This window comes from Oncorhynchus mykiss, chromosome 7 (genome assembly GCF_057628025.1).
Source record: "Oncorhynchus mykiss isolate SJ-2025 chromosome 7, ASM5762802v1, whole genome shotgun sequence".
In the NCBI taxonomy this organism is placed as follows: Eukaryota; Metazoa; Chordata; class Actinopteri; order Salmoniformes; family Salmonidae; genus Oncorhynchus; species Oncorhynchus mykiss.
In genome coordinates, this window is record NC_143028.1 from 79561930 (window position 1) to 79582058 (window position 20129).

Sequence of the window (20129 nt, forward strand, 5' to 3'; positions counted from 1 at the left end):
CCCTTTGCTGGCTCTAAAAGCCACCCAATCACCCTTTGCTGGCTCTAAAAGCCACCCAATCACCCTTTGCTGGCTGATAGAGAGAATTGTGTTTGAACAAATACAAATGGTATTTTTTATTTTAGAGAACAAGTTACCTACTGACTTTCAGTATGCATATAGAGAAGGGCACTCAATTTCTACTGACTCAGATGACTGATGATTGGTTCAAATAAATGGATAATAAGATAGTTGGAGCTGTATTGTAGGACGTCATAACTGACTTGACTAGTTCTATTTTAAAAAATGTTAAGATTTTAATGCAGCCTTTGATGTTTGTGATCATAAATTGTTATTGAAGACACTCACTAACTAATAGAACCCAGAGAGAGTTCATCAATGGAAGCTTCTCTAACATCAGATATGTACAGTGTGGTGTCCCTTCAGTGCAATGTCCTTGGGCTGTTGATTTATCGAGGCAAGTCAGTTGAGAAACTAATTCTAATTTTACAATGGACGGCCTACCACCCGGCCAAACCCGGACGACGCTGGGCCAATTATGGGACTCCCAATCACGGCCGGATGTGACACAGCCTGGATTCGAACCAGGGACTGTAGTGACACCTCTTGCATGGAGATGCTGTGTCTTAGACCTCCGCTCGACTGGAGTTGGGCTCCTGAGTGGCGCAGCGGTCTAAGGCACTGCATGTCAGTGCAAGAGGAGTCACTACTGCCCTTGGTTCGAATCCAGGTTGTATCAGGGATTAGGTGTCCCATAGGGTGGCGCACAATTGGCCCAGCGTCGTCTGGGTTTGGCCGGGGGTAGGCCATCCTTGTAAATAAACATTTGTTCTTACCTGACCTGCCTCGTTAAATAAAGCCTACATTTAAAAAATATAAAAAAGATGTATAAATGGTGTGACCATTGAGCAAGTTGAGGAAGAAACTCCTAGGAGTTTAACATTGAATGGCTAATTATCATTGGCTACGATGTGGCGAAGTATGTCTGTTATAATACGATGGTCTGTACTTGACACAAAGATCAAATGTTCTAGTTGTTCAAGCTCTGGTCTTGTCCCATCTTGATTACTGTCCGGCAATATAGTCAGGTGCAGCAAAGAACGACCGAGCATAAGCTGCAGCTGACTCAAAACAGAGCAGCACGCCTTAAACATGCAGGACAGTCAAACAACCAAATAACATACAGCTCAGACGGCCATAGATACCCCAACCAGATATGCCACCAAAGTCCAAAACAAATTCACGGCAACACACAGTATTATACAGTCATGATCTCATGGAACTACCTTCACAGTATTATACAGTCATGATCTCAAGGAACTACCTTCACAGTATTATACAGAGCCACGATCTCACGGAACTACCTTCACAGTATTATACAGAGCCATGATCTCATGGAACTACCTTCACAGTATTATACAGAGCCATGATCTCATGGAACTACCTTCACAGTATTATACAGAGCCATGATCTCATGGAACTACCTTCACAGTATTATACAGAGTCATGATCTCATGGAACTACCTTCACAGTATTACACAGAGCCATGATGATATGGAACTCCCTTCACAGTATTATACAGAGCCATGATCTCATGGAACTACCTTCACAGTATTATACAGAGCCATGATCTCATGGAACTACCTTCACAGTATTATACAGAGTCATGATCTCATGGAACTACCTTCACAGTATTAAACAGAGTCATGATCTCATGGAACTACCTTCACAGTATTAAACAGAGTCATGATCTCATGGAACTACCTTCACAGTATTAAACAGAGTCATGATCTCATGGAACTCCCTTCACAGTATTATACTCCAATTACACAGTAAACAGCAAAATGACCTCCATTACTTTAAGACAGTCAATCCAGAACAGACAGTTTATTCAAGTGTAGCAGCAAAAACCATCCAGCGCTATGATGAAACTGCCTCTCATGAGGACCGACCCAGGAAAGGAAGACCCCAGAGTTACCTCTGCTGCAGAGGACAAGTTCATAACAGTTACCAGCTTCAGAAATTGTAGCCCAAATAAATGCTTCACAGAGGTCAAGTAACAGACATATCAACATCAACAGTTCAGAGGAGACTGAGTGAATCAGGCCTTCATGGCCATGTTGCTGCAAAGAAACCACTACTAAAGGAGACCAATAAAAAGAAGAGGCTTGCTTGGGCCAAGAAACATGAGCAGTGGACATTAGACCGGTGGAAATCTGTCCTTTAGTCTGAGGAGTCTAAATGTTAGATTTTTGGTTCCACCTGCCGTGTCTTTGTGAAACGCAGAACAGGTGAATGGATGATCTCCGCATCTGTGGTTCCCACCGTGAAGCATGGAGGAGGTGGTGGTGTGATGGTGCTTTGCTGGTGACACTGTTGGTGATTTCTTTAGAATTCAAGGCACACTTAACCAGCATGGCTACCACAGCATTCTGCAGCAATACACCATCCCATCTGGTTTGCTCTTAGTCCCACTATCATTTGTTTTTCAACAGGACAATGACCAAACACACCTCCAGGCTGTGTAAGAGCTATTTTGACCAAGAAGGAGAGTGATGGAGTGCTGCATCAGATGACCTGGCCTCCACAATCACCCAACCTCAACCCAATTTAGATGGTTTGGGATGAGTTGGACCACAGAGTGAAGGAAAAGCAGCAAACAAGTGCTCAGCATGTGTGGGAACTCCTTCAAGACTGCTGGAAAAGCATTCCAGGTGAAGTTGGTTGAGAGAAAGCCAAGAGTGTGCAAAGCTGTCATCAAGGCAAAGGGTGGCTGCTTTGAATAATCTCATTATAACTACATGATTCCATATGTATTAATTCATCGTTTTGATGTCTTCACTATTATTCTACAATGTAGAAAATAGTAAAAATAAAGAAAAACCCTTGAAAGAGTAGGTGTGTCCATACTTCTATTTTTTGGTGTTTTTTGTAGACTCCAGGAAGAATAGCTGCTGCCTCTGTAAAAGTTACTGGGGGTCCTAATAAACACCTCCCATCAGTCCATCCAAACCGGTGTTTAAATTTATTTGCTGGATCCTGGAGATGGACATGGTTTGAACATTCGGGGCTATTCTATTGGTTCCATATGACAACTCAATAAAACACGAGTAAAGTATTTGAAAGGATTTCAAATAGTACATGAACCAAGGCCTGTGTGTGTTTGTTGACTACTTCACTTAAGAGACGTTAACCAATCTGAACTACACAACGGTTACCCTGGCTGTGCCCTTGTCCTAATGAGCGCCCCCCAATAACCTTGTCCTAATGAGCGCCCCCCAATAACCTTGTCCTAATGAGCGCCCCCCAATAACCTTGTCCTAATGAGCGCCCCCCAATAACCTTGTCCTATTGAGCGCCCCCCAATAACCTTGTCCTAATGAGCGCCCCCCAATAACCTTGTCCTAATGAGCGCCCCCCAATAACCTTGTCCTAATGAGCGCCCCCAATAACCTTGTCCTAATGAGCGCCCCCAATAACCTTGTCCTAATGAGCGCCCCCCCAATAACCTTGTCCTAATGAGCGCCCCCCAATAACCTTGTCCCAATGAGCGCCCCCCAATAACCTTGTCCTAATGAGCGCCCCCCAATAACCTTGTCCTAATGAGCTCCCCCAATAACCTTGTCCTAATGAACGGTCATCTAATCACTGTCCTGTTCAATGGCCCCCTGCACCGTGTCCTGTTGGTCATCTATTCCCTGTCCTGTTGAATGGTCTCCAGTGGACATAATTGCACCTCAAACTCTTACCCAGAGAGCATTTCAAATCTCAACACAGCGGCTCCATTACGGTTCCGTATTGACCTCAACAGATCCCTTAATTCCCTTTATAGTGCACTACTTTAGACCCCCACGGTGCACTACTTTAGACCAGACCCCCACGGTGCACTACTTTAGACCAGACCCCCACGGTGCACTACTTTAGACCAGACCCCCACGGTGCACTACTTTAGACCAGACCCCACGATGGACTGCTTTAGACCAGACCCCCACGGTGCACTGCTTTAGACCAGACCCCCACGGTGCACTGCTTTAGACCAGACCCCCACGGTGCACTGCTTTAGACCAGACCCCCACGGTGCACTGCTTTAGACCAGACCCCCACGGTGCACTGCTTTAGACCAGACCCCCACGGTGCACTGCTTTAGACCAGACCCCCACGGTGCACTGCTTTAGACCAGACCCCCACGGTGCACTGCTTTAGACCAGACCACCACGGTGCACTGCTTTAGACCAGACCCCCACGGTGCACTGCTTTAGACCAGACCCCCACGGTGCACTGCTTTAGACCAGACCCCCACGGTGCACTGCTTTAGACCAGACCCCCACGGTGCACTGCTTTAGACCAGACCCCCACGGTGCACTGCTTTAGACCAGACCCCCACGGTGCACTGCTTTAGACCGGACCCCCACGGTGCACTGCTTTAGACCAGACCCCCACGATGCACTACTTTAGACCAGACCCCCACGGTGCACTGCTTTAGACCAGACCCCCACGGTGCAGTGCTTTAGACCAGACCCCCACGGTGCACTACTTTAGACCAGACCCCCACGGTGCACTACTTTAGACCAGACCCCCACGGTGCACTGCTTTAGACCAGACCCCCACGGTGCAGTGCTTTAGACCAGACCCCCACGGTGTACTGCTTTAGACCAGACCCCCACGGTGCACTGCTTTAGACCAGACCCCCACGGTGCACTGCTTTAGACCAGACCCCCACGGTGCACTGCTTTAGACCAGACCCCCACGGTGCACTGCTTTAGACCAGACCCCCATGGTGCACTGCTTTAGACCAGACCTCCACGGTGCACTGCTTTAGACCAGACCCCCACGGTGCACTGCTTTAGACCAGACCCCCATGGTGCACTACTTTAGACCAGACCCCCACGGTGCACTGCTTTAGACCAGACCCCCACGGTGCACTACTTTAGACCAGACCCCCACGGTGCACTGCTTTAGACCAGACCCCCACGGTGCACTACTTTAGACCAGACCCCCACGGTGCAGTGCTTTAGACCAGACCCCCACGGTGCACTGCTTTAGACCAGACCCCCACGGAGCACTGCTTTAGACCAGACCCCCACGGTGCACTACTTTAGACCAGACCCCCACGGTGCACTACTTTAGACCAGACCCCCACGGTGCACTGCTTTAGACCCCCACGGTGCACTACTTTAGACCCCCACGGTGCACTACTTTAGACCCCCACGGTGCACTACTTTAGACCCCGACGGTGCACTGCTTTAGACCCCCATGGTGCACTGCTTTAGACCCCCATGGTGCACTACTTTAGACCCCCACGGTGCACTACTTTAGACCCCCACGGTGCACTGCTTTAGACCAGACCCCCACGGTGCACTGCTTTAGACCAGACCCCCACGGTGCACTGCTTTAGACCAGGTTCCCTCAGCCTCTTACCTTGCCCAGCTGTTGATGAACACTCAGGTTGTACATCATCACAATCCCATCCAAAATCTCCAGCAGGGACTTCTCCGTGATTGGATGGTCGGGCTCTTCCAACGGTCGCCCCAGCAACAGGCCGTCGTTACCATGGCTTCCCTCGACTTGAGGAGAGGAAGGGAAGAAAGAAAACATCATGTTCCTAACCTGGTGTTCCGTTCAGTACAATAACTAGACACCCAGGTAATAATAGGTCAAAAAGTACTAGACCATTTCTAGAGGTGATGAATACGTTTTCACACTCATCCGCAGATAATTGGCACCCCACTACATTTTCTGTACTTTAGCCTTGACATCTGTCGACTAAACTCTATATTTACAGTGGTGGTTGAAAGACAGAAAGCGAGAGAGTGAAAGACGGAGAAAGAGAGATAAACGTTCTCAATACGCCCTCCATGTATATTCAAGGTAAAAAAGCCACTCACTGTCCTCCTCCGTCCTCTGCTCCACGGCCAGGGTGCGAACTTTAACTTTCTCCGGGGGTGCCAGGGGTCGCCTGGGAGTCATGAGGCTGACGGCAGCAGTACTCAGGAAACGATTGGCTCGGCCCAGAGTGGGAGAACTGAGCCAGCTGGGTCTGGCCAGGGCACCACCCATAGCCACCGCTCCAAAAGGCCTCTGTTACAGGACAGATAGACATGAAGCGCTCCAATACATAGAGACATGTTGGTAACACTGTATAAATGACAGTAAGTCACCCATCACTCTATAACGGGGCGTCAGGTAGCCTAGTGGTTAGAGCGTTGGGCCGAAAGGTTGCTGGATCGAATCCCCGAGCTGACAAGGTAAAAATCTGTCGTTCTGCCCCTGAACAAGGCAGTTAACCCACTGTTCCATTGTAAATAAGAATTTGTTCTTAACTGACTTGCATAGTAAATAAAGGATGGATTAAAAATAAATAATAATAAATAGACCTGTCAGCAACTAGTGTGTCTGAAATAGCTGAATCCACTCATTTGAATGGGTGTCCACATACTTTTATGTACGTAGTGCATTACCTCATTACTACCTGGTACCCCTGCACATTGACTCAGTACTGGTACTCCTCGTATATAGCCTCATTACTACCAGGTACCCCTGCACATTGACTCAGTACTGGTACTCCTCGTATATAGCCTCATTACTACCTGGTACCCCTGCACATTGACTCAGTACTGGTACTCCTCGTATATAGCCTCATTACTACCTGGTACCCCTGCACATTGACTCAGTACTGGTACTCCTCGTATATAGCCTCATTACTACCTGGTACCCCTGCACATTGACTCAGTACTGGTACTCCTCGTATATAGCCTCATTACTACCTGGTACCCCTGCACATTGACTCAGTACCGGTGCTACTTGTACATAGCCTCATTGTTATTTTATTGTGTAACTATTTCCTATTTTTTCTTATTTGGTAATTATAACTTTTTAACTCCGCATTATTGGGAAAGGGCTTGTATAAATGAGCATTTCAGGGTCAAGTCTACACCTGTTATATTCGGCGCAATGACAAATAAAACGTGATTGAAAACGCTGTACCCCAAAAAAAGGGAGAATTTAGACTTGAGAACACCAATATGGTGGAATCAAGTCCCCAGTCAAATCAAAATGTATATGGTCTAGGTGGATGATATACAAGAACATGAGTGTGGAGGATGACACCCTAGTCTGTACCTGAGCTGAGCCACTCTCCTCCTCCTCATCCAAATCATCCATAGAGGTAGCCTGGATCTCAGCCGGGTCCATGAGGATGTTGGCTTTGGAGGCCAGGTCGTCTAGAAGCAGAAAACAGACAAACACAGCACAACAATTACATCATAATACAACAGGCCGTATCCTGTCTCCAGACAGGCCGTATCCTGTCTCCAGACAGGCCGTATCCTGTCTCCAGACAGGCCGTATCCTGTCTCCAGACAGGCCGTATCCTGTTTCCATTATCTTTGGTTTCAAACCATTAGAATGTTTAAACGAGTTCTGACCACCAGGAAGCTAACCTCTCCTGCCAAGGACAACCAGTTCTGACCACCAGGAAGCTAACCTCTCCTGCCAAGCACAACCAGTTCTGACCACCAGGAAGCTAACCTCTCCTGCCAAGCACAACCAGTTCTGACCACCAGGAAGCTAACCTCTCCTGCCAAGCACAACCAGTTCTGACCACCAGGAAGCTAACCTCTCCTGCCAAGCACAACCAGTTCTGACCACCAGGAAGCTAACCTCTCCTGCCAAGCACAACCAGTTCTGACCACCAGGAAGCTAACCTCTCCTGCCAAGCACAACCAGTTCTGACCACCAGGAAGCTAACCTCTCCTGCCAAGCACAACCAGTTCTACACAACCAGGCTATATACATTAGGGAGGCTATATACAGTAGAGAGGCTATATACAGTAGAGAGGCTATATACAGTAGAGAGGCTATATACAGTAGAGAGGCTATATACAGTAGAGAGGCTATATACAGTAGAGAGGCTATATACAGTAGAGAGGCTATATACAGTAGAGGCTTTATACAGTAGGGAGGCTATATACAGTAGAGGCTATAACAGTAGAGAGGCTATATACAGTAGAGAGGCTATATACAGTAGAGAGGCTATATACAGTAGAGAGGCTATATACAGTAGGGAGGCTATATACAGTAGGGAGGCTATATACAGTAGGGAGGCTATATACAGTAGAGAGGCTATATACAGTAGAGAGGCTATATACAGTAGAGAGGCTATATACAGTAGAGAGACTATATACAGTAGAGAGACTATATACAGTAGAGAGGCTATATACAGTAGAGAGGCTATATACAGTAGAGAGGCTATATACAGTAGAGAGGCTATATACAGTAGAGAGGCTATATACAGTAGAGAGGCTATATACAGTAGGGAGGCTATATACAGTAGGGAGGCTATATACAGTAGGGAGGCTATATACAGTAGGGAGGCTATATACAGTAGGGAGGCTATATACAGTAGGGAGGCTATATACAGTATGGAGGCTATATACAGTAGGGAGGCTATATACAGTAGGGAGGCTATATACAGTAGGGAGGCTATATACAGTAGGGAGGCTATATACAGTAGAGAGGCTATATACAGTAGAGGCTTTATACAGTAGGGAGGCTATATACAGTAGGGAGGCTATATACAGTAGGGAGGCTATATACAGTAGGGAGGCTATATACAGTAGAGAGGCTATATACAGTAGAGAGGCTATATACAGTAGAGAGGCTATATACAGTAGAGAGGCTTTATACAGTAGGGAGGCTTTATACAGTAGAGGCTATATACAGTAGGGAGGCTATATACAGTAGGGAGGCTACCTACAGGCACCGGTTAGTCTGGCCAATTGAGGTAGTATGTACATGAATGAATAGTTAAAGTGACTATGCATTTATGATAAACAGAGAGTAGCAGCAGCGTAAGAGAGGGGTTTGGGGGGGGGGGGGGGCGCAAACACAAAGCAAATAGTCAGGGTAGCCATTTGATTACAGTCATTATTGTGACAGTCTAGTGATGTTGATAGGTTGATTGCTATGGTGATATAGAGAATTCATTACAGAGTCAGTGCTGACCTCTAAGTGTCTGGATATTGTTGCTTACACTTCTGATCAACCCAGAACCATCGTAAATCTACAAGTCTATTAAAATCCGATCAGAGGACGTGTCCATAAATCTAGAACTGGTCAGATGTGTTTGCAGGGCCAGGTTCCACCTCCCAGTACTGTGGAACAGAGGGGACACGTTGTTCATGGTCAGGTGGGGAGGCCACTGCTGCTGCCGTCGACGAATCCAGGTCCTAAACTACTCTAACTTCAAATCCATCACATTAGAGGGCTAAGTCCCAAAACGCACCCAATTTCCCTACACAGTGCACTACTTTTGACCAGAGCTCTATAGCCATTGGTCAAAAGTAGTGCACTATGAAGGGAATATGGTGCCATTTGGTACTCAGCCCACGTCCAAAACAATCCATCACCAGCCAGCTTCTCCTCCTTCTCCTCCTCCACTAAAGTGGCTGAGCTGCTCCTCCTCCTCCTCCTCCTCCTCCTCCTCCTCCTCCTCCTCCACTAAAGTGGTTGAGCTGCTCCTTCTCCTCCTCCTCCTCCTCATCTAAAGTGGTTGAGCGGCTCCTCCTCCACTAAAGTGGCTGAGCTGCTCCTCCTCCTCCTCCTCCACTAAAGTGGTTGAGCTGCTCCTCCTCCTCCTCCTCCTCCACTAAAGTGGTTGAGCTGCTCCTTCTCCTCCTCCTCCTCCTCATCTAAAGCGGTTGAGCTGCTCCTTCTCCTCCTCCTCCTCTAAAGCGGTTGAGCTGCTCCTTCTCCTCCACTAAAGTGGTTGAGCTGCTCCTCCTCCTTCTCCTCCACTAAAGTAGTTGAGCTGCTCCTCCTCCTCCACTAGTGGTTGAGCTGCTCCTCCTCCTTCTCCTCCTCTTCCTCCACTAAAGTGGTTGAGCTGCTCTTCCTCCTCCACTAGTGGTTGAGCTGCTCCTCCTCCTCCACTAAAGCGGTTGAGCTGCTCCTCCTCCTCCACTAAAGCGGTTGAGCTGCTCCTCCTCCTCCACTAAAGCGGTTGAGCTGCTCCTCCTCCTCCACTAAAGCGGTAGAGCTGCTCCTCCTCCTCCACTAAAGCGGTAGAGCTGCTCCTCCTCCTCCACTAAAGCGGTTGAGCTGCTCCTCCTCCTCCACTAAAGCGGTTGAGCTGCTCCTCCTCCTCCACTAAAGCGGTTGAGCTGCTCCTCCTCCTCCACTAAAGTGGTTGAGCTGCTCCTCCTCCTCCTCCACTAAAGCGGTTGAGCTGCTCCTCCTCCTCCTCCACTAAAGCGGTTGAGCTGCTCCTCCTCCTCCACTAAAGCGGTTGAGCTGCTCCTCCTCCTCCACTAAAGCGGTAGAGCTGCTCCTCCTCCTCCACTAAAGCGGTAGAGCTGCTCCTCCTCCTCCACTAAAGCGGTAGAGCTGCTCCTCCTCCTCCACTAAAGCGGTAGAGCTGCTCCTCCTCCTCCACTAAAGCGGTTGAGCTGCTCCTCCTCCTCCACTAAAGCGGTTGAGCTGCTCCTCCTCCTCCACTAAAGCGGTTGAGCTGCTCCTCCTCCTCCACTAAAGCGGTTGAGCTGCTCCTCCTCCTCCACTAAAGCGGTTGAGCTGCTACTCCTCCTCCACTAAAGTGGTTGAGCTGCTGCTACTCCTCCTCCTCCACTAAAGTGGTTGAGCTGCTGCTCCTCCTCCTCCTATACTAGTGGTTGAGCTGCTCCTTCTCCTCCACTAAAGTGGTTGAGCTGCTGCTGCTCCTCCTCCTCTTCCACTAAAGTGGTTGAGCTGCTCCTCCTCCTCCTCCTCCACTAAAGTGGTTGAGCTGCTCCTTCTCCTCCTCCTCCTCCTCATCTAAAGCGGTTGAGGTGCTCCTTCTCCTCCTCTAAAGCGGTTGAGCTGCTCCTTCTCCTCCACTAAAGTGGTTGAGCTGCTCCTCCTCCTTCTCCTCCTCCTCCACTAAAGTAGTTGAGCTGCTCCTCCTCCTCCACTAGTGGTTGAGCTGCTCCTCCTCCTCCTCCTCTAATGAAGTGGTTGAGCTGCTCCTCCTCCTTCTCTAAAGTGGTTGAGCTGCTCTTCCTCCTCCACTAGTGGTTGAGCTGCTCCTCCTCCTCCTCCTCTACTGAAGTGGTTGAGAGGGTCCTCCTCCACTAAAGTGGTTGAGATGGTCCTCCTCCACTAAAGCGGTTGAGCTGCTCCTCCTCCTCCACTAAAGCGGTTGAGCTGCTCCTCCTCCTCCACTAAAGCGGTTGAGCTGCTCCTCCTCCTCCACTAAAGCGGTTGAGCTGCTCCTCCTCCTCCACTAAAGCGGTTGAGCTGCTCCTCCTCCTCCACTAAAGCGGTTGAGCTGCTCCTCCTCCTCCACTAAAGCGGTTGAGCTGCTCCTCCTCCTCCACTAAAGCGGTTGAGCTGCTCCTCCTCCTCCACTAAAGCGATTGAGCTGCTCCTCCTCCTCCACTAAAGCGGTTGAGCTGCTCCTCCTCCTCCACTAAAGCGGTTGAGCTGCTCCTCCTCCTCCACTAAAGCGGTTGAGCTGCTCCTCCTCCTCCACTAAAGCGGTTGAGCTGCTCCTCCTCCTCCACTAAAGCGGTTGAGCTGCTCCTCCTCCTCCACTAAAGCGGTTGAGCTGCTCCTCCTCCTCCACTAAAGCGGTTGAGCTGCTCCTCCTCCTCCACTAAAGCGGTTGAGCTGCTCCTCCTCCTCCACTAAAGCGGTTGAGCTGCTCCTCCTCCTCCACTAAAGCGGTTGAGCTGCTCCTCCTCCTCCACTAAAGCGGTTGAGCTGCTCCTCCTCCTCCACTAAAGCGGTTGAGCTGCTCCTCCTCCTCCACTAAAGCGGTTGAGCTGCTCCTCCTCCTCCACTAAAGCGGTTGAGCTGCTCCTCCTCCTCCACTAAAGCGGTTGAGCTGCTCCTCCTCCTCCACTAAAGCGGTTGAGCTGCTCCTCCTCCTCCACTAAAGCGGTTGAGCTGCTCCTCCTCCTCCACTAAAGCGGTTGAGCTGCTCCTCCTCCTCCACTAAAGCGGTTGAGCTGCTCCTCCTCCTCCACTAAAGCGGTTGAGCTGCTCCTCCTCCTCCACTAAAGCGGTTGAGCTGCTCCTCCTCCTCCACTAAAGCGGTTGAGCTGCTCCTCCTCCTCCAATAAAGCGGTTGAGCTGCTCCTCCTCCTCCACTAAAGCGGTTGAGCTGCTCCTCCTCCTCCACTAAAGCGGTTGAGCTGCTCCTCCTCCACTAAAGCGGTTGAGCTGCTCCTCCTCCACTAAAGCGGTTGAGCTGCTCCTCCTCCACTAAAGCGGTTGAGCTGCTCCTCCTCCTCCACTAAAGCGGTTGAGCTGCTCCTCCTCCTCCACTAAAGCGGTTGAGCTGCTCCTCCTCCTCCACTAAAGCGGCTGAGCTGCTCCTCCTCCTCCACTAAAGCGGCTGAGCTGCTCCTCCTCCACTAAAGCGGTTGAGCTGCTCCTCCTCCTCCACTAAAGTGGTTGAGCGGTTGAGCTGCTCCTCCTCCTCCACTAAAGTGGTTGAGCTGCTGCTCCTCCTCCTCCACTAAAGTGGTTGAGCTGCTGCTCCTCCTCCTCCTCCTCCACTAAAGTGGTTGAGCTGCTCCTTCTCCTCCTCCTCCTCATCTAAAGCGGTTGAGCTGCTCCTTCTCCTCCTCCTCCTCTAAAGCGGTTGAGCTGCTCCTTCTCCTCCACTAAAGTGGTTGAGCTGCTCCTCCTCCTTCTCCTCCACTAAAGTAGTTGAGCTGCTCCTCCTCCTCCACTAGTGGTTGAGCTGCTCCTCCTCCCCCTCTAATGAAGTGGTTGAGCTGCTCCTCCTCCTTCTCCTCCTCTTCCTCCACTAAAGTGGTTGAGCTGCTCTTCCTCCTCCACTAGTGGTTGAGCTGCTCCTCCTCCTCCACTAAAGCGGTTGAGCTGCTCCTCCTCCTCCACTAAAGCGGTTGAGCTGCTCCTCCTCCTCCACTAAAGCGGTTGAGCTGCTCCTCCTCCTCCACTAAAGCGGTAGAGCTGCTCCTCCTCCTCCACTAAAGCGGTAGAGCTGCTCCTCCTCCTCCACTAAAGCGGTTGAGCTGCTCCTTCTCCTCCACTAAAGTGGTTGAGCTGCTGCTGCTGCTTCTCCTCCTCCTCCACTAAAGTGGTTGAGCTGCTCCTCCTCCACTAAAGTGGTTGAGCTGCTCCTTCTCCTCCTCCTCCTCATCTAAAGCGGTTGAGCTGCTCCTTCTCCTCCTCTAAAGCGGTTGAGCTGCTCCTTCTCCTCCTCTAAAGTGGTTGAGCTGCTCCTCCTCCTCCACTAAAGTAGTTGAGCTGCTCCTCCTCCTCCACTAGTGGTTGAGCTGCTCCTCCTCCTTCTCCTCCTCCTCTTCCTCCACTAGTGGTTGAGCTGCTCCTCCTCCTCCTCCTCCTCTACTGAAGTGGTTGAGATGGTCCTCCTCCACTAAAGTGGTTGAGTTGGTCCTCCTCCACTAAAGCGGTTGAGCTCCTCCTCCTCCACTAAAGCGGTTGAGCTGCTCCTCCTCCTCCACTAAAGTGGTTGAGCTGCTCCTCCTCCTCCTCCTCCACTAAAGTGGTTGAGCTGCTCCTTCTCCTCCTCCTCCTCCTCATCTAAAGCGGTTGAGCTGCTCCTTCTCCTCCTCCTCCTCTAAAGCGGTTGAGCTGCTCCTTCTCCTCCACTAAAGTGGTTGAGCTGCTCCTCCTCCTTCTCCTCCTCCTCCACTAAAGTAGTTGAGCTGCTCCTCCTCCTCCACAAGTGGTTGAGCTGCTCCTCCTCCTCCTCCTCTAATGAAGTGGTTGAGCTGCTCCTCCTCCTTCTCCTCCTCTTCCTCCACTAAAGTGGTTGAGCTGCTCTTCCTCCTCCACTAGTGGTTGAGCTGCTCCTCCTCCTCCTCCTCTACTGAAGTGGTTGAGATGGTCCTCCTCCACTAAAGTGGTTGAGCTCCTTCTCCTCCTCCACTAAAGCGGTTGAGCTGCACCTCCTCCTCCACTAAAGCGGTTGAGCTGCTCCTCCTCCTCCACTAAAGCGGTTGAGCTGCTCCTCCTCCTCCACTAAAGCGGTTGAGCTGCTCCTCCTCCTCCACTAAAGCGGTTGAGCTGCTCCTCCTCCTCCACTAAAGCGGTTGAGCTGCTCCTCCTCCTCCACTAAAGCGGTTGAGCTGCTCCTCCTCCTCCACTAAAGCGGTTGAGCTGCTCCTCCTCCTCCACTAAAGCGGTTGAGCTGCTCCTCCTCCTCCACTAAAGCGGTTGAGCTGCTCCTCCTCCTCCACTAAAGCGGTTGAGCTGCTCCTCCTCCTCCACTAAAGCGGTTGAGCTGCTCCTCCTCCTCCACTAAAGCGGTTGAGCTGCTCCTCCTCCTCCACTAAAGTGGTTGAGCTGCTCCTCCTCCTCCACTAAAGCGGTTGAGCTGCTCCTCCTCCTCCACTAAAGCGGTTGAGCTGCTCCTCCTCCTCCACTAAAGCGGTTGAGCTGCTCCTCCTCCTCCACTAAAGTGGTTGAGCTGCTGCTACTCCTCCTCCTCCACTAAAGTGGTTGAGCTGCTGCTCCTCCTCCTCCTCCACTAGTGGTTGAGCTGCTCCTTCTCCTCCTCCTCCTCCACTAAAGTGGTTGAGCTGCTCCTCCTCCTCCTCCTCCACTAAAGTGGTTGAGGTGCTCCTTCTCCTCCTCTAAAGCGGTTGAGCTGCTCCTTCTCCTCCACTAAAGTGGTTGAGCTGCTCCTCCTCCTTCTCCTCCTCCTCCACTAAAGTAGTTGAGCTGCTCCTCCTCCTCCACTAGTGGTTGAGCTGCTCCTCCTCCTCCTCCTCTAATGAAGTGGTTGAGCTGCTCCTCCTCCTTCTCCTCCTCTAAAGTGGTTGAGCTGCTCTTCCTCCTCCACTAGTGGTTGAGCTGCTCCTCCTCCTCCACTAGTGGTTGAGCTGCTCCTCCTCCTCCACTAGTGGTTGAGCTGCTCCTCCTCCTCCTCCTCTACTGAAGTGGTTGAGATGGTCCTCCTCCACTAAAGTGGTTGAGCTCCTCCTCCTCCACTAAAGTGGTTGAGCTGCTCCTTCTCCTCCTCCTCCACTAAAGCGGTTGAGCTGCTCCTTCTCCTCCTCCACTAAAGCGGTTGAGCTGCTCCTTCTCCTCCTCCACTAAAGCGGTTGAGCTGCTCCTTCTCCTCCTCCACTAAAGCGGTTGAGCTGCTCCTTCTCCGCCTCCACTAAAGCGGTTGAGCTGCTCCTCCTCCTCCTCCACTAAAGCGGTTGAGCTGCTCCTCCTCCTCCACTAAAGCGGTTGAGCTGCTCCTCCTCCTCCACTAAAGCGGTTGAGCTGCTCCTCCTCCTCCACTAAAGCGGTTGAGCTGCTCCTCCTCCTCCACTAAAGCGGTTGAGCTGCTCCTCCTCCTCCACTAAAGCGGTTGAGCTGCTCCTCCTCCTCCACTAAAGCGGTTGAGCTGCTCCTCCTCCTCCACTAAAGCGGTTGAGCTGCTCCTCCTCCTCCACTAAAGCGGTTGAGCTGCTCCTCCTCCTCCACTAAAGCGGTTGAGCTGCTCCTCCTCCTCCACTAAAGTGGTTGAGCTGCTGCTCCTCCTCCTCCACTAAAGTGGTTGAGCTGCTCCTCCTCCTCCTCCTCCTCATCTAAAGCGGTTGAGCTGCTCCTTTTCCTCCTCCTCCTCTAAAGCGGTTGAGCTGCTCCTTCTCCACTAAAGTGGTTGAGCTGCTCCTCCTCCTTCTCCTCCACTAAAGTAGTTGAGCTGCTCCTCCTCCTCCACTAGTGGTTGAGCTGCTCCTCCTCCCCCTCTAATGAAGTGGTTGAGCTGCTCCTCCTCCTTCTCCTCCTCTTCCTCCACGAAAGTGGTTGAGCTGCTCTTCCTCCTCCACTAGTGGTTGAGCTGCTCCTCCTCCTCCACTAAAGCGGTTGAGCTGCTCCTCCTCCTCCACTAAAGCGGTTGAGCTGCTCCTCCTCCTCCACTAAAGCGGTTGAGCTGCTCCTCCTCCTCCACTAAAGCGGTAGAGCTGCTCCTCCTCCACTAAAGCGGTAGAGCTGCTCCTCCTCCTCCTCCACTAAAGCGGTTGAGCTGCTCCTTCTCCTCCACTAAAGTGGTTGAGCTGCTGCTGCTGCTCCTCCTCCTCCTCCTCCACTAATGTGGTTGAGCTGCTCCTTCTCCTCCTCCTCCTCATCTAAAGCGGTTGAGCTGCTCCTTCTCCTCCTCTAAAGTGGTTGAGCTGCTCCTCCTCCTTCTCCTCCACTAAAGTAGTTGAGCTGCTCCTCCTCCTCCACTAGTGGTTGAGCTGCTCCTCCTCCTTCTCCTCCTCCTCTTCCTCCACTAAAGTGGTTGAGCTGCTCTTCCTCCTCCACTAGTGGTTGAGCTGCTCCTCCTCCTCCTCCTCCTCTACTGAAGTGGTTGAGATGGTCCTCCTCCACTAAAGTGGTTGAGTTGGTCCTCCTCCACTAAAGCGGTTGAGCTGCTCCTCCTCCACTCAAGTGGCTGAGCTGCTCCTCCTCCTCCACTAAAGTGGTTGAGCTGCTCCTCCTCCTCCTCCTCCACTAAAGTGGTTGAGCTGCTCCTTCTCCTCCTCCTCCTCCTCCTCATCATCTAAAGCGGTTGAGCTGCTCCTTCTCCTCCTCCTCCTCTAAAGCGGTTGAGCTGCTCCTTCTCCTCCACTAAAGTGGTTGAGCTGCTCCTCCTCCTTCTCCTCCTCCTCCACTAAAGTAGTTGAGCTGCTCCTCCTCCTCCACAAGTGGTTGAGCTGCTCCTCCTCCTCCTCCTCTAATGAAGTGGTTGAGCTGCTCCTCCTCCTTCTCCTCCTCTTCCTCCACTAAAGTGGTTGAGCTGCTCCTCCTCCTCTACTGAAGTGGTTGAGATGGTCCTCCTCCACTAAAGTGGTTGAGATGGTCCTCCTCCACTAAAGTGGTTGAGCTCCTTCTCCTCCTCCACTAAAGCGGTTGAGCTGCACCTCCTCCTCCACTAAAGCGGTTGAGCTGCTCCTCCTCCTCCACTAAAGCGGTTGAGCTGCTCCTCCTCCTCCACTAAAGCGGTTGAGCTGCTCCTCCTCCTCCACTAAAGCGGTTGAGCTGCTCCTCCTCCTCCACTAAAGCGGTTGAGCTGCTCCTCCTCCTCCACTAAAGCGGTTGAGCTGCTCCTCCTCCTCCACTAAAGCGGTTGAGCTGCTCCTCCTCCTCCACTAAAGCGGTTGAGCTGCTCCTCCTCCTCCACTAAAGTGGTTGAGCTGCTCCTCCTCCTCCACTAAAGCGGTTGAGCTGCTCCTCCTCCTCCACTAAAGCGGTTGAGCTGCTCCTCCTCCTCCACTAAAGCGGTTGAGCTGCTCCTCCTCCTCCACTAAAGTGGTTGAGCTGCTGCTACTCCTCCTCCTCCACTAAAGTGGTTGAGCTGCTGCTCCTCCTCCTCCTCCACTAGTGGTTGAGCTGCTCCTTCTCCTCCTCCTCCTCCACTAAAGTGGTTGAGCTGCTCCTCCTCCTCCTCCTCCACTAAAGTGGTTGAGCTGCTCCTTCTCCTCCTCCTCCTTCTCATCTAAAGCGGTTGAGGTGCTCCTTCTCCTCCTCTAAAGCGGTTGAGCTGCTCCTTCTCCTCCACTAAAGTGGTTGAGCTGCTCCTCCTCCTTCTCCTCCTCCTCCACTAAAGTAGTTGAGCTGCTCCTCCTCCTTCACTAGTGGTTGAGCTGCTCCTCCTCCTCCTCCTCTAATGAAGTGGTTGAGCTGCTCCTCCTCCTTCTCCTCCTCTAAAGTGGTTGAGCTGCTCTTCCTCCTCCACTAGTGGTTGAGCTGCTCCTCCTCCTCCACTAGTGGTTGAGCTGCTCCTCCTCCACTAAAGTGGTTGAGATGGTCCTCCTCCACTAAAGTGGTTGAGCTCCTCCTCCTCCACTAAAGTGGTTGAGCTGCTCCTTCTCCTCCTCCTCCACTAAAGCGGTTGAGCTGCTCCTTCTCCTCCTCCACTAAAGCGGTTGAGCTGCTCCTTCTCCTCCTCCACTAAAGCGGTTGAGCTGCTCCTTCTCCTCCTCCACTAAAGCGGTTGAGCTGCTCCTTCTCCGCCTCCACTAAAGCGGTTGAGCTGCTCCTCCTCCTCCTCCACTAAAGCGGTTGAGCTGCTCCTCCTCCTCCACTAAAGCGGTAGAGCTGCTCCTCCTCCTCCACTAAAGCGGTTGAGCTGCTCCTCCTCCTCCACTAAAGCGGTTGAGCTGCTCCTCCTCCTCCACTAAAGCGGTTGAGCTGCTCCTCCTCCTCCACTAAAGCGGTTGAGCTGCTCCTCCTCCTCCACTAAAGCGGTTGAGCTGCTCCTCCTCCTCCACTAAAGCGGTTGAGCTGCTCCTCCTCCTCCACTAAAGCGGTTGAGCTGCTCCTCCTCCTCCACTAAAGCGGTTGAGCTGCTCCTCCTCCTCCACTAAAGCGGTTGAGCTGCTCCTCCTCCTCCACTAAAGCGGTTGAGCTGCTCCTCCTCCTCCACTAAAGCGGTTGAGCTGCTCCTCCTCCTCCACTAAAGCGGTTGAGCTGCTCCTCCTCCTCCACTAAAGCGGTTGAGCTGCTCCTCCTCCTCCACTAAAGCGGTTGAGCTGCTCCTCCTCCTCCACTAAAGCGGTTGAGCTGCTCCTCCTCCTCCACTAAAGCGGTTGAGCTGCTCCTCCTCCACTAAAGCGGTTGAGCTGCTCCTCCTCCACTAAAGCGGTTGAGCTGCTCCTCCTCCACTAAAGCGGTTGAGCTGCTCCTCCTCCACTAAAGCGGTTGAGCTGCTCCTCCTCCACTAAAGCGGTTGAGCTGCTCCTCCTCCACTAAAGCGGTTGAGCTGCTCCTCCTCCACTAAAGCGGTTGAGCTGCTCCTCCTCCTCAACTAAAGCGGTTGAGCTGCTCCTCCTCCTCCACTAAAGCGGTTGAGCTGCTCCTCCTCCTCCACTAAAGCGGTTGAGCTGCTCCTCCTCCACTAAAGCGGCTGAGCTGCTCCTCCTCCACTAAAGCGGTTGAGCTGCTCCTCCTCCTCCACTAAAGTGGTTGAGCGGTTGAGCTGCTCCTCCTCCTCCACTAAAGTGGTTGAGCTGCTGCTCCTCCTCCTCCACTAGTGGTTGAGCTGCTCCTTCTCCTCCTCCACTAGTGGTTGAGCTGCTCCTTCTCCTCCACTAAAGTGGTTGAGCTGCTGCTGCTGCTCCTCCTCCTCCTCCACTAAAGTGGTTGAGCTGCTCCTCCTCCACTAAAGTGGTTGAGCTGCTCCTTCTCCTCCTCCTCCTCATCTAAAGCGGTTGAGCTGCTCCTTCTCCTCCTCTAAAGCGGTTGAGCTGCTCCTCCTCCTTCTCCTCCACTAAAGTAGTTGAGCTGCTCCTCCTCCTCCACTAGTGGTTGAGCTGCTCCTCCTCCTTCTCCTCCTCTTCCTCCACTAAAGTGGTTGAGCTGCTCTTCCTCCTCCACTAGTGGTTGAGCTGCTCCTCCTCCTCCTCCTCCTCTACTGAAGTGGTTGAGATGGTCCTCCTCCACTAAAGTGGTTGAGATGGTCCTCCTCCACTAAAGCGGTTGAGCTCCTCCTCCTCCACTAAAGCGGTTGAGCTGCTCCTCCTCCACTAAAGCGGTTGAGCTGCTCCTGCTCCTCCTCCACTAAAGCGGTTGAGCTGCTCCTTCTCCTCCTCCACTAAAGCGGTTGAGCTGCTGCTCCTCCTCCTCCACTAAAGCGGTTGAGCTGCTCCTCCTCCTCCACTAAAGCGGTTGAGCTGCTCCTCCTCCTCCACTAAAGCGGTTGAGCTGCTCCTCCTCCTCCACTAAAGCGGTTGAGCTGCTCCTCCTCCTCCACTAAAGTGGTTGAGCGGTTGAGCTGCTCCTCCTCCTCCACTAAAGTGGTTGAGCTGCTGCTCCTCCTCCTCCACTAGTGGTTGAGCTGCTCTTTCTCCTCCACTAAAGTGGTTGAGCTGCTGCTGCTGCTCCTCCTCCTCCTCCACTAAAGTGGTTGAGCTGCTCCTCCTCCTCCTCCTCCACTAAAGTGGTTGAGCTGCTCCTTCTCTTCCTCCTCCTCCTCTAAAGCGGTTGAGCTGCTCCTTCTCCTCCTCTAAAGCGGTTGAGCTGCTCCTTCTCCTCCACTAAAGTGGTTGAGCTGCTCCTCCTCCTTCTCCTCCACTAAAGTAGTTGAGCTGCTCCTCCTCCTCCACTAGTGGTTGAGCTGCTCCTCCTCCTTCTCCTCCTCTTCCTCCACTAAAGCGGTTGAGCTGCTCTTCCTCCTC

The 20129-nt window shown here is 52.0% G+C and overlaps 1 protein-coding gene across 5 annotated transcripts in view; it reads right to left on the reverse strand.

Moving 5' to 3' along the window:
• The window catches only part of rnf123 (ring finger protein 123), a 259771-nt gene that overhangs the window by 191684 nt on the left and 47958 nt on the right, over positions 1–20129 (reverse strand). For all 5 annotated transcript variants that reach the window (XM_090242045.1, XM_090242042.1, XM_090242043.1 and 2 more), the window contains 3 exons: positions 7120–7220; positions 5886–6078; positions 5419–5564 (listed from right to left, as the gene is read on the reverse strand). In XM_090242045.1, the coding sequence (XP_090098171.1) occupies positions 5419–5564; positions 5886–6078; positions 7120–7220 (440 nt within the window). The remainder of the gene's footprint in view (positions 1–5418; positions 5565–5885; positions 6079–7119; positions 7221–20129) is intronic.